Source organism: Paramisgurnus dabryanus, chromosome 17, assembly GCF_030506205.2.
Source record: "Paramisgurnus dabryanus chromosome 17, PD_genome_1.1, whole genome shotgun sequence".
NCBI lineage: Eukaryota > Metazoa > Chordata > Actinopteri > Cypriniformes > Cobitidae > Paramisgurnus > Paramisgurnus dabryanus.
In genome coordinates, this window is record NC_133353.1 from 25,788,864 (window position 1) to 25,803,149 (window position 14,286).

The window sequence follows — 14,286 nt, forward strand, 5'->3', positions numbered from 1 at the left end:
AAATCAAAAATGAAATTTTGAAAACAAAATGAAATAAAGTGACTATTGACTAGAGAATTATGTTATCTTTATAGAAACTACCCTATCAACAGTGATTCTGAAGGTAAAGCAAGTTTTTGGTTATACACTATTGTTGCTTTGTACTGTACATTGATTTTTAATGTTTGGGGTTTTACAGATGTGTCTATTAATGAGGAAAAGGAGACCACAGATGAATTGACAAATAGCTTGATGGAGATTAAACCTAAAGACCACCCTTCAATCACGGGTAACTAATTTAAGCCATAATATAATGTTGAATTATTCACTTTAGATTAAGTTCACACTGGCTGCTTGCTTGGTTAATAAAATGTTGGATGTTTGCTTTAGTAGTGTGCCATCTTACAGATCCTGTTGTGCATCCCAAGAAAACCAAACATGATACATTTATCCTTGACCAATCCCAAGACAAACAAATTAAACGAAGACATCGAATGAGAGACGAGGTAAACGCTGTTGGCGCCTCCATTTTATTCCTTCCGTTTCCGTCATATTCGTGATGTTATCACTCGACGCCTATAAGGTAGGCTAGTTTAAAGCGAAACTCCACTTTTTTTGAAAATAATATTTATATAATAGTAACATTATGCTCATTTTCCAGCTCCCTTTGAGTAAACATTTGATTTTTACTGTTTTGGAATCCATTCAGCTGATCTCCGGGTCTGGCCCTAGCACTTTTAGCATAGCTTATCTATTGAATCTGATTAGTCCATTAGCATTGTGCCTAAGAAAAGAAGTTTAGACATTTTTCTTATTTAAAACTTGACTCTTTTGTAGTTACATCGAGTACTAAGACCGACGGAAAATTAAAAGTTTTGATTTTTCTAGGCAGATATGGCTAGGAACTATACTCTTTTTCTGCCGTAATAATCATGGACTTTGCTGTCGTAACATGGCTGCAGGAGGCTCAATGATTTTATGCAGTGCCTGAAAATAGTCCCCTGCCATTGAAAGATAATAAGGGGACTATTTTCGGCTGCTGCGTAATATCATAAGCTATGCAAAGGTGCGGGACAAATATCACATCAGCCAAGCGGCGCATCGTGCAACGTCCGAAAAACAAAGCAGATGTATCAAAGCAAAAAGTGCTCTGCTAAAGAAAGCTGACGCTCGGCTGAAAAAAACAGCTGGCATTTGGCGGCCTCCAGGTATTTTCAGCATCATTTAAATGCTTTGGTGTGCACACCCCCTTACAGACTGTTCAGATGCGCGAACGCTGTGTTGTTTTTCCTCAAAGTGTCATTTCATTATGCAGTGTCGAGTTACCTTGAAAAGGAACACTGCAATATTTTATCAAAAAAGTCATTTAATTCAATTCATGGTGACTTTAACAACTAGGAATATTTTTCATGGGCACTATATCACCTATAACAGCCAACCGGTTCATAGTTTTCTGGTATTTTACATTTATTTACTTTCTGAATTTGCCACCCGAAGCCTTATGGGATATACATGCTTTTTTGCATACTGGCTCTCAGACATACTACTCATTTTGCATACTGATTTTCCTATTCTGTACAATATAGAAGTAGGCGATTTCACATGCAAGGACTGACTTACAGATCTGCTCAGGATATTTGTTCCTGTTTGTCACCTGTTTTCCAAAAAGACACTGATTGAAAACATTTTCTGCCACAGTTTGGAAACATTGTGAAAAAACCCATAACCAGGAAGGTAACATCTCCAAACAGAGACGCTGCTGAAAGGTTAATCAGACTTGTACTCAACATCAGATGTTTAAAAGTTGGAACGTTGACCAAGATATTCAGAAGATCTGATACACTGACCGCCCAATCCAGGGTAGTAATACTTTGAGGTTTTAAATTAAAATGCGTGTACAGTACCTGACAAAAAACTTTTTTATATCAATTCGCTTATAGTTAACTAACAGGATACTTGTTTCACTTACAGTTTACAGTGGATTACATTGAGATCACAAATGTAGGTAAGATGATGTACATATTTGGAGACTTTTAATGTGGCACTCAGAAATTGACATCTATCCCTGGTTTTATAGACAAGGCTTAAGCCTAGTCCTAGTCTAAGACACATGTTTGAGCTATCTCCACTCAAAATACTTGTAAGTTAACTTCTGTTAGCATTGCATTGTGAACGAATCAGAGGTATTCAGGTCAATCACAACGTACAGATAAGCTGGCCAATCAGGGACACACCGCTTTTTAAATCAATGAGTTTTGTACAGAATATGTGCGTTTCAGGAAGAGAGTGAAATCTGAAGCTACAAAAATGTTAGTTTTTTGGAAAATGATGTGTTTTTTTAATCTAAACCACGCGAACACATTGTATTATACCAAATACACAAAAAATTATTTTAACAATGAAATGGGTGTCCTTTAAAGATGCTTAAACCTCGTAATTTACCTAAGGCCTAATCCTGGCTTTAGCTAAGCCTTGTCTGTGAAACCATGTCTGAGAGTATTGTCAACAACGCAGAATCAGTGACATTCAGCAAGTTTCTTAAAATGTATAATAGTGTTATAATTTAAGATTTTTTTCAATTATTCAGTAATGCACGAACAGAACTTTGTACGTATTTGCAATGCTGCATTTTATCCTGCCGTGCAGTGTTTTCACCTGTATAGTGATGTCAATTGTGTAATCAGTGTTTTACATTTTTTAATGCTAACAGTGTCGTCACTAACACTACGTATAGAAACATCAGAGGTCACCAGTTGTGAATGGTGTACTGTGCAGAGGCTGCCCGCTCTGTTTCTACAGACAACACCTGTGGCACGCCACCGTCTGCGTGCCCAGATTGTGTATTATGTGTGTGAAGATCATTCACTGGCGTGGGGTGACTGTGAGAGCAAGAGTGAGTTATAGTATAATTCAAATTTTGTAGAAACCCAAATCCATCTTTAATGTAGTGCGATGGATGTTCCTTATGAAAATAATTAAATTCTTGTCTCATGCTATTTTGTGTATTCACTTTATTTGTTAAAATGAGTTTATGTTGTCTTCTCAGATCAAGATGGGAAATACCTTGTCCTTATTTTTGAGGAAGAGCTTTCATTCCCAGACCAGCTTATCCTTGAGGAAATATTCACAGAGATTGGCAGGAGAAATAACATCTGCAGTTGTCCAGTTAAACTGTCATTTGAAGAAGCCTGTATCAGGCTAAAGACGCACAACTGTAACCAAAGACAGCAGGTGGGTCATGGATAAAAATACTTGCCACACCTTAATATGTAGCTTTATTTAAAGGGATACTTGAGCCAAATAACAAAATTACCCCATGATGTACCCGAGATACACGTCTATCATCTTTCATATGAACAAATTTGGAGTTATTTTAGTTAATGTCCTTGCTTTCCCAAGTTTATCCACTGTTTTTTTCGAATGCGGAAAGCGATGTGACGTATTTCCCTTCTTTGTGCGAGATGTCCGTTTCAATAGCCAGCCGGTAGAAAACAGTGTTGTGGGAGCACGCATAACACATGATTTAAACATTTATGGTAAATATTTACTACACCTGCCATGTATGAACGATTGTGAGGATGAATTTAAGAAGTGGCCTGATATATCATATGAAGAGAAATTCAATAATTTTGTGTTACTCTGGGGTGACGGGTCTTCAATGCGCAAATGTAAAAGCACAGAGACATACCAGTATCTTTATAATGGGAAAATTAGTCGAGTGCTTTACATGAAATAGACTCAGAATTCGTGTTTTTAACCTTTTCAGCAATGGTTTAAAATGTCACAACTGTCCCTCTGGTGTGAGTTTTTTTTAAATGACAATTTTAATAGACTTTTTTGAGTTTTTATGGCGACACATAAAGCCTTACGAGATCTGACAGTCAGCAGCAGTTTTCTTATTCAACACATTGCAAGTTACTTAAACAAACCATAATAAACATATTAAACTACTACAACATGTATTCAGTATTGTTTTCAATTTATGAAAATATTATTATGCAGTACATTATTTTTTTTAAACAAAAGTATGCGCAAACACATTAAGAACTATTATAACATTAACTAATAAGCGGTTTATATCGTATATGTTCTGTACAGTAATCGAATTTTTGTAATAATTTATAGTAGCAGAATAAATAAACCAGCCAGCATTTTATCAGCATGTTTTTTTACAATTATTGTATTTATTGTTTACTGGCAGTGTCTATGAACGGTTTTACTGGATGAATGTGTGGGTACAGATCATGGATGCACGTGCGCCACATACACATTCAGCTCTTGTGCGTGTATTATGGTTAAAACACATGTTTTGTAGAGATTTACTGTGTTTGTATCAGCTATTATGGAAACCCCTAACTGCACAAGTTATGCCGGTCTTCCTGGATTTCATAATAAACATTAATAAGCCAGTCAAAACGGCACACTCGTGTCCCTTCCTCACAATACGACTACCATTAGTTGTAGTGGCTCACCAGAAGTTTTACACAAAGGAGCTCAAAGAAGGCGGCGCCGGCATTTAGGTCAAAAATAAGGTGGATAAATGTAGAAAACAGGGATCATGAAACCACATCTCACTTTGAAGCCCAAAAAAGTGCATACATCCTTCACAGAGGTAATCCACACAGCTTCAAAGGGGTTAATGCGAGTTATCGATGTGATACTGTAAGAAAAATATCCACATTTTAAAATATAAACTATAATAACTAGCTTCCGATAACGATCGCATCTTGGACTCAAGTGATTCACTGCACTATGTACCCATGATAACCAATGCTAAAACTCTCTTGTGAATATTTTTCTTACAAAATCGCATCGATTACGCACAGAAGACCTTTATTAACCCATTGGAGTTGTGTGGATTACTTCTATGAAGTATGAATGCTATGCATTTTTCTGGGGTTTAAAGTCAACTGGTGTTACCTGAGCTCTGTTTTCTACCATTATAAAGCTTGAAAAAGCAAATACATTTACTAAAATAACTCCAAATGTGCTCGTCTGAAAGCAATCTCTGATTGCTAAGAGCGAGTATTTGGCTGTCCCTTTACATGACAAATTATTCTTTATAATCCCTTTTCTCTTGTATACAGATCACTGTGCTTAAGCCTAAAGAGGATGAACTTCCTGTCATGAGTCAGGTTTTTTTTGCATCTTTTACATTCTCACTGAAAACACAGAGGCTCTGTCCGAAATAGCTCCCTATTCCCTTAAATAGTGCACTATTTGAAGGGACTGCCATTTGTTGTGGTGTCCGAAATTATAGTGGACATTATCGAGTGCACTCTTTAAATCCCATCATGCACCACAATAATGTGTGTAGAACCCATGTACAATCAACTGCTAGCTACTACTCCCTTACTGTGAGGGGCGTGCCAAATGAACTACTGTGTCTCGACACAAGATGGCGCCCGTAGTGCTTCCGATGCTCAGTGTCCCAATTTACTCGCATTCATTCAGTCAGTCATACACTCTAAAAACAAACGGTGCTATATAGCACCAAAAGTGTTTCTTTGGTTGTAATCATAGAAGAACCATTTTTAGTGCCATATAGCACCGGTGAAGCACCTGTACAGCACCTGTGTGGAACCATATAGGGGCCATATAGCACCACATATGGTTCTACATAGCACTATATGGTTCTACACAGGTGCTTCACCGGTGCACTAAAAATGGTTCTTCTATGATTACGAGCAAAGAACCACTTTTGGTGCTATATAGCACCGTTTGTTTTTAGAGTATACAAGTGGACTCTATTAGCAATCTAATTTAGGGAATGTATACTATAGGGAGCTATTTTGAACCCAGCCAATATAAATCTTTGAACATCAGTGACATAACAGACCACAACATAATTTTCTGTTGTTATGTCCCTCTCTCAATGTTCAACAGACTTTGGTACCAATTTCACCCTCTCCTGATCCCACTCGATGTGAAACTGCAACCCTCAGCCTTTCAGACAGCGATGAGGATTTGATAGTGGTTCCCTCGTCGCCTGGACATGAAATCAAAAAGTCGGTTGGCTGGCCTAAATTAGTTTTATTTTGTAGTGATGGAAAGGATAGTTCTTTTAGAAAATACTATCTCCTTCCAGACTGCTTGTTTACCCCCCTCCGCCAGCCAAAGGGGGGATAAGTATCACAGAAGAGGACCTCAGCTGTCTGGAAGAAGGCACATTCCTAAACGATGTGATAGTAGATTTCTATCTGAGGTGAAGAAAGTCACTAAAGTTGTAGAAGTGGAAATGAGAATCTATTTGCAATGTTTCTCTCATTGTTTAACAGGTTTTTAGTTTGCGAGCAGCTAAAAAGAGAAGATGCCATGGAGTGCCACGTGTTCAGCTCTTTCTTCTTCAAGCACCTCACTAAGGAAGATCACAAAAGGCCTCCAGAATCTACAGGTTTATCGTACGTAAATGCACGATTATGAAAATATTTGACCATCCAAATCCTTCGTATAAGCAATAAATGCACTGATCCACAGCATTCAAGAGCTCAGGCATAACCGGGTGAAAACTTGGACGAGGCATGTGAACATTTTTGAGAAGGACTTTATATTTGTCCCGATTAATCAAAAGTGAGTATAATTATCAGTGTTTATGTCCACTTTTTTGTCAAACAACTATTTTCTGCATGTTAACATAGGGGTGGTTTCCCAGATAGGATTTAGAGATTAATCCAGACATAAGTTATATTAGTACATTTAAAGGCAGGGTGCATGATTTTTGAAAAACACTTTGGAAAAGGGAGTCGGGCCGAGTGTCTACTAACCGACATCATTGCCTGGATTGCGTATGTGTGGGGCGGGTCTATCAAAAGAAGGTCCAGATTCTATTGGGGTAGGGGCATGTTTGTTTAGATGATTTCAAATATCAACATTGGCGTTCAGAGATCATGCACCCCGCCTTTAAGTAGTTTTTACAAACAAACCTTACAAAAACATTACTGATGCGCATGTTGAGACAAAACAATGTCACTAATATATGTCAGTGCAAGGTGTTTTTAAAATTAAGGCAGATCAAATATATGTTTTAGTCTGGGACTAGGTAAACTCTAGTAGACCACAGTTACATCCAAAAGCTAAATCTAAACACCAAAGATACAAAACTGCTTCGAGCATATGGGTGATTCTCGTGAAATTAGACCTATGAGGTGTCATGAAACATTTTGATAAAAAAGTAAATGCAAAGTAAGAGTATCAAAATGAGAAGCAGACAGTTACAAACTATTTTGCACATGATTTCAAATGACATCATACAAACCAATTTTGTTGTTTTTCCACATTTAAAGGGAAAATTTTCATTACCGCAATGTAATGTGTCAATGACTGGATTTGGGTTCTTTGACATTGAAATATTTATAATTAAAAAATCAAAAAAATTAAAAGCTTCAGTGCATGTTATGCTATAAACATTTACCGTAAAGAAACATGTGGTATTTGGTGTTCATTGGTAAATGTAGAGATAATAATAAGGAATATAAATGTGTCATAGACCAATTTTCTCATCCTCCGCAACAATTTTCAGTCATTGTTAAAGCCAAATTGTTGGAAGGGAGATTATTGACTGTGACCCTCGAGATGCCTACCAGGTAAGCAGTCCTTGTTTTTTCTCTCCAGATAAAAGTTGAAATTTTGTTTGTCATAGTACCTAGACAACTTTTTTTAGTTCTCATTACCGAAACATGAGTTTGTAAATGCATATATTTAATGTAAAATCATAATACGGTAATGATCATTTTTGATAATGATAATCTAAAAAATGTAAATGATTAAATAGAAAATATTTTTTAAATCCTCTAAAAATAATGGTTTAATAAAGACCTTAATCTTATATATGCAAAAAAAATGGCTTCAAGGGCTTTTTAAAAAATCTGATGCTGGACACCTTCTAAATCTGGATTTCGTGAGAATCACCCATATAGATTAGTGAACAGTGTACAGGAGGACTTGGTGAATAGAAAGTGCTGTTTTGTGTCTTTTGCAGCATTATTTTGTGATTTCATAAAAGCCTAATTTGCAAAAACAAGATTGTTTTTTCATTTGTGCGTTTCTTTCCTGTGCATTTTTGTATTTTCTGCTAATGTGGACAGCGTGAATGCCGTTTCCTGTTTATATTGGCAATTATATAAATGTGCACAGCTTATGAGCTGCTCACAAATGGATCTGAAATCCTAAAATCACCCTGATATATCATTTTACTTTGACATTAGCTTGTGTAGATCAGGTGAAATAAGAAGCTTGCCTTTACATAGCCCCTCCTGCACAATGTCTCCTCAGGGCTCACTGGTTCCTGGCTGTCATCTGTTTTCCTGGCCGAATTTCACAGACCAGCGATTCAGATGCTTGCTTCAATGGACATTCAGCAGAGTATCTTTGCGATCAATCTCTACCCAATCCCATGTCTCTCTTTTACCGTCAGGAATCTTCAGAGAATGGCTCTACATGGAGTCAGTCCATAGGTAATTTAGATTAATAGAGAGAGAGAGAGGACGTCCAAACTGTAGCTTGTCTGTAATAGCTTGCAATTTGTGGGGATGTTGAAAGAGCTTAACATGTTTTGAACCAGAGATATAATTTTTTTAAAAATTTCTCCATATAGGTGACTTGAACAATAGTTTCTTGTTTGATTCCGATGATGAAATTAAAGCCAGTCAGGTAATGTGCACTGTAAAAAGCAGTGTGGGTGTGATTTTATTGTTTTATATTTTTATACATACTAACAAAAGTAGAGCTGCCTCACGATTAGTAGAGACTAATAGTTTTGTTTACATAGTATATGTGTGTGTACTTTGTATAATAATTATGTGTATATATAAATACACACACATACATGTATAATTTTAAGAAAAAAATATATTTATATAATAAATATTTATATTTATATATAATATAAATGATATATTTATATAATATTTATATATAATATAAATTATATATAAATATAAACATGTATATACACATGCAAATAATATAAATAAATAAATATATATATATATATATATATATGTAAACAAAAACTTTTATTCTGCAAACTATAAGTCGTGACTAATCGTGAGGCAGCACTAAACAAAAGAGTGGAATACCATCTTTCCCAGATTTGACCTTTCTCTCTTATTGTGACCTTTCTCTGTCTTAAAAGGTTTTTGAGAACACATGTGCCCTTAACAGCGGAAGAAATGACTCTAAGCGGTGAGTAGCCTACTCATCGGGATAACTCTGACCCTGTTTGTGAAATATAGGCATCTATTTTTAAGATTAGGAGCGTCAATTTTTTATTTAAATTAATAATTTCATTTTAATCTTTGACATGATCTTACTCAGTCATTATGAAAGATATCAATGTTATATTTTCACAAAATGTTCTTTACATTATGTTGGATGATTTTATGTACAATTTTTATCAGTCACTAGATGGCAGTAGCATTTACTTTTTGTGCATGTATGTGAGATGCTGCATTTTACTCAGTAACTGTCTCGGTTGATAGGCCTTGTATACTCATTATGGACTCCCTCCACTCCCGAGCCAGATCATCAGTGGTGCAGATACTCCAAGAGTAATTATTATCTATTTAAATCATGGTTGATTACTTTTAAATGACTGTGTTTATGTACAACAAACATTTCTCTTGTATTTGTATTCTGCATTATGCCGAAGTGTTGCTACTGTAGTTAAATTGATTGCTTACCCAGATATGACAGCCAGTCATTATTTATCCATGTTGTTATAAGTCTGTGCCACTTTTTTGCATCGAAAACCAAAGATATTTCTCATAGTATTAGTTACAGAGAATTTCTTTTTTAAATATCTTCTGGCTGTAGTGAAAGTAAGCAATGCAGTCTATTGTAAAAGACAGAATTTTTATTTATTGTAAACTAAATCTTTAGTTACTGTAAGTCTAAACATTGTCAAAGCCATGTTGTTCATTCAGAACACAGATCATTTTTTTTTGCCCTTTTTTAAATGCTACAAAGTATCATTTGTTTTATTTGCAAAGACTTGGATTACATTACATACAATTTAAATCTATCTCTGCAATCTCAATAAAAGAACATAAATTGGTATGGTCAAATCACAAATTAGTCTTGTCTAACCACACACGAGTGTGGCTGTTTTTTTTTAGTAAATATAGGACAGAACACATGTTGGGTTAAAAATTACCCAATGTTGGGTTTTTGTTATGCAACCATGGGGTATAATAACCCAGCATTGGGTTAATTTCAACCCAGCAGTGTGTTCTGTCTAATATTTTTATGGGTCAAAATTAAGCCAGACATTTTTAATATGCAAAGGGGAGAAGTGCTATTAAATATACACATGCAGTGAAAATATAAGAATAATAGAATACTGAGATTATCGTTCTTAACCAATAATAGAGGTCTTTATGAAAAATAAAACCCACCCAAGTTTTCTAAAATGCTTGTTTTTCCACTTATTCTCTATGCTGATCTGTAAATCCAAGATACCTTCAAGAGGAATGGAGGGTAAAGAAGGGTTATTCACAAAGTTTTGGAAAGGGAGTGATGGATGGATGGAGTCCCCGTGTCCCGCAGCAGGATAACTATACAGACTGTGGCATCTATCTTCTACAGTATATGGAGAGTTTCCTCAAGGTATGTCATACAGTAACGGCTGTTAACATCTGTAATTCTTGATTTTTTTTACTTAGTTGTCAATAACTTGGTTATCATGCTTTCATTTAGAATCCACCTCAAAGCTTCCATCCCAGCATGGACCTGAATGACTGGTTTTCACAGAAGACAGTTAAGAAAAAGAGGAAGCAAATCAAACAACTCATTCTGAAGCTTCACCAAGAGCAGCAGTTCGACATTTAGGTCACTTCTACAGGTCATTCAATGTTAATACAACCTCAGCCACTTCATGTGACATGTAATACAAATGTAATTGTGCCAAAACTACAGGTTCGTTTAATTAATATGAATTTTCATATGTTTTTTTTTGCTTTGGAAATGGCTAACACATTCATGAACTTTAGTAAGTAATTGTAAATAGAAAAATCTAAATAAAGCTTTCTGTGTTTGTGTGTTCTAAAAATTGTTTAAGTCTCATTAATATGGGATATCTACTACTTATTTAGAAGATAAACAGTTTGGGCAATCCTGTAAGACAAGAATGGATTCCAAAGATAAGGATTTTGTTCATGTGGTTTAAGACCGTAAAATAAATAAATAAATAAATAAAAATCTTCATAATAGCTTATGCAAATTCTGAATGTGTTGTTGAGACTCGCATCATTGCCTACTGAAGGGAAGAAATTGGTCTTTTAGAGATATGTCTCCAAAATATTCAAACTCGATGGCTATCTATTCTATCCACCTATCGTACGTATCGTATCTACCGTAGCCTATCTATTGTACCTAATGTATCTGTCATACCTACCTGTATCGGATTGTGTCTATCTTCGTAAGATATTTTACCCATTTATATTTAGAGCAATAATTTGGAAACAAATATGAAATGTTTAAATATTTTTAAAATATGAGAATCCTCATCGAAAACTGAATTGATTGACTGCTGGACTCTCTCTAAAGTGCATGGTAACGTGAGCAAGGGCCCAAAACTTTTTAGTTTTACTTGTTGATTTTATTTTAATTGTTGATATGTTTTATTATTGCTTAAAATGAATGTTAATATGCATAAAAGAAGCCAAGCTAATATAAAATATAATAGCTAATTAATATTAAAATGAAGGCTATTAATAGAATGTGCTTTGGGGGGCAACTCACAGACTCACAACCTGCGGGCACCATGTTGGAGAAAACTTGGTTAGTGAATGTAAAAAAAAATAGATTATAGGTCTGTTTTAAATCACTTATATTCTATAAAAATATTCTTGCTGACCATCTCTTATTTGAGCTCTCAAGATGTCCTGCCCCTGCTGTGGTCTTTATGAAAAACTTCCTTTATCTCTTATATTCATGGTGTTGGGCTTAATGAGCATCATGCACTATGCACTTAGTTATTTGTTCAGTGCTTTGTGGAATTACCTATCTGCCATTAGGCTGTGTGGCATATTAAATTTGTTAAATGATTTATAGGCAGTTTCCCGGACAGCGTTAAGTTAAATCCAGGACTAGGCCTTAGTTATATTAGGACATTTTATGTTTTTTATAAAAACAAACCTTATAAAATACAATACTGGTGTGCATATTGAGAAAACAATGACACTGATATATGTTAAAGGGGACATTTCACAAGATTTTTTTAAGATGTCAAATAAATCTTTGGTGTCCCCAGAGTAGGATATTTAAAGTTTTGACTCATAATACCCCACATAAAATTAATTATAGCATGTTAAAACTGCCACTTTGTAGTTGTGAGCAAAAATGTGCTTTTAAAATGCAAATAAGTTGATCTCTGCACTATATGGCAGTGCCATGGTTGGATAGTGCAGACTAAGGGGCAGTACTATCCCCTTCTGACATCACAGGGGGAGCCAAATTTCAATTACCTGTTTTTCAGAGAATGGTTTACCAAAACTTACTTTTAAAAGTTACTGGGTTGATCTTTTTCACATTGATAGAAGCACTGGGGACCCAATTATAGCACTTAACATGGAAAAAGTCAGATTTTCATATGATGTCCCCTTTTAAGATATGTCAGTGCAAGGTGTTTTTAAATTAAGGCAGCTCAAACATGCATTTTAGTCTGGGATTAGGATAAACCCTGTCCGGAAAACCACCCCTTAGAGTTAAATGTTTTTGCAGTTAAATGCTGAATTTGCTGTTTGCTTTCCAAATCATTTACAATATTTACTTAGCATCATTTCAAATACATTTTTTATATTTTTTCAGTAGGATTCAAAACTATTCCTTAAAGTTATTTTAAAGCCTGGTATGTTGTTTATATGTGGTACTTGTGTACGCTAATTGTAGTGCCACTGATTGTTTCCAGTATTTGAGTGCCGTCCCAAATTAGTTATGCATTTTTTATGTAATACAGTGGGTAACAAACAGGATGTCTCGAGTTAAATGTTTTTCAATTTAGAAGCATTAGACCTGTGTTTTTAAGAAACAATAACATATGTAATGTATAATAGTGCCTGAAAATGAAGCAAACGATTCTTCGTTTATCTGTTCCCTGCTGTTGTGTTAATGTCATATGTGCTCCGGCGCACCTGTTTTTATCTCGGCAGTTCTCCTGGGAAATGCAAGTCAGTGTGCCATTAAATCTAATTAATGGTGGTTCTGCTGGCTAACCAGATAACAAAGACATAACTGTACCCCCGTCATTAAAAACTTAACAGTTTTTGCTATTGAAATAAATTTGAAACAATGAATGCTTGATATTAAAATGTAATCATAATGTCAAATAAAGGTGTACAGGATGGAAAGTAAGGTGCAAGTCCTTAAACTGAAAATGTTTTTTTTTTCTTATAGCTGTTTTGCTTAGAAATTTGATACAGTAGCACGTAGAGACAGATCATGTGTCCTAATTAAATTTACAAACACAAAGTCTGCTTTCAATGAAGTATTAGATTTCAACTTAGGAATACTTCTAAAAGTTTTGAATTACAAGCCCTTAAATTATTAATGAATCTCCAGTTTGTATCAGTTGTGCTACTTTCAGTAACCATGACAATCCAGTGGTGAGCTCTTGACTTTCTCTGATGCATCCCTAAAACTTTTATCAATAATAAAGGGTATTACGACTATACTATTTTACAAACCATACTGTACCAAGCATTGGTTTGAGTCATAAGTGCTCTTTATATGAGTTATCAAGCCCCTGCTAAGAATACATACGAACACGCACGCGCGCGCGCACACACACAATACATATGAGAATATTTAATATCACAAATAATATGTATTATTAACACTTAACCAAAGTAGTACTAATTCCGTTTTAATTAACTTAACATATTTCAACATCATCTGTGTTATTCTGCTTTTAGGAAACAAGCTGGTCAGTAAATAATCAAATTGGGGATTGTGTCTGAAAACACTGTCAGGTGCCTACCTAGACTGCCTTATTAGGTGTCATATACTCTAGTTAGGCAGCTCACTAGGTATTTACAGACATCACAGTCTGTGTATGAGCGCTTCACTGTCACCGCTGAGGTCGCTGTTATTCAGTCTGCAGGCAGTATCAGGACACAGGGACGGGAAACAGACAGCCGCTTTGCTGAAGGGGAATATATCGAGGAATCTGTCACCGCTAACCGGGACAGTCTGACGCTTCACTGTCCACACAGACACATCTGCTTTAACACGACTTACAATGTAAGTGACTTTTATGAGTTTATATGTATTGTGTTGGCTGTTGTTTAGAGCTGATAGTGGTTAGTTATT

The 14,286-nt window shown here is 35.4% G+C and overlaps 2 protein-coding genes across 3 annotated transcripts in view; both read left to right on the forward strand.

The window, feature by feature from the left end:
- Window positions 1-78: 78 nt before the first annotated feature.
- senp6b (SUMO specific peptidase 6b) lies at window positions 79-11,107 on the forward strand. The gene is made up of 18 exons (XM_065288486.2): window positions 79-103; window positions 179-268; window positions 388-485; window positions 1,678-1,839; window positions 1,951-1,984; window positions 2,690-2,872; window positions 3,026-3,210; window positions 5,067-5,114; window positions 5,866-5,987; window positions 6,068-6,184; window positions 6,258-6,380; window positions 6,457-6,549; window positions 8,251-8,432; window positions 8,573-8,628; window positions 9,113-9,162; window positions 9,459-9,527; window positions 10,434-10,584; window positions 10,675-11,107. The coding sequence occupies exons 2-18, from the start codon at window positions 232-234 to the stop codon at window positions 10,804-10,806; spliced, it is 1,842 nt and encodes a 613-aa protein (XP_065144558.2). The 5' UTR covers window positions 79-103; window positions 179-231; the 3' UTR covers window positions 10,807-11,107.
- A 2,958-nt stretch (window positions 11,108-14,065) lies between these two features.
- myo6b (myosin VIb) overlaps window positions 14,066-14,286 on the forward strand; it is a 110,071-nt gene continuing 109,850 nt past the window's right edge. Inside the window, exon 1 of one of the 2 annotated variants that reach the window (XR_010544406.2) lies at window positions 14,066-14,217. The gene's annotated coding sequence lies outside the window, so the exon portion shown is untranslated. The remainder of the gene's footprint in view (window positions 14,218-14,286) is intronic. The other variant, XM_065288482.2, reaches the window with a different exon arrangement.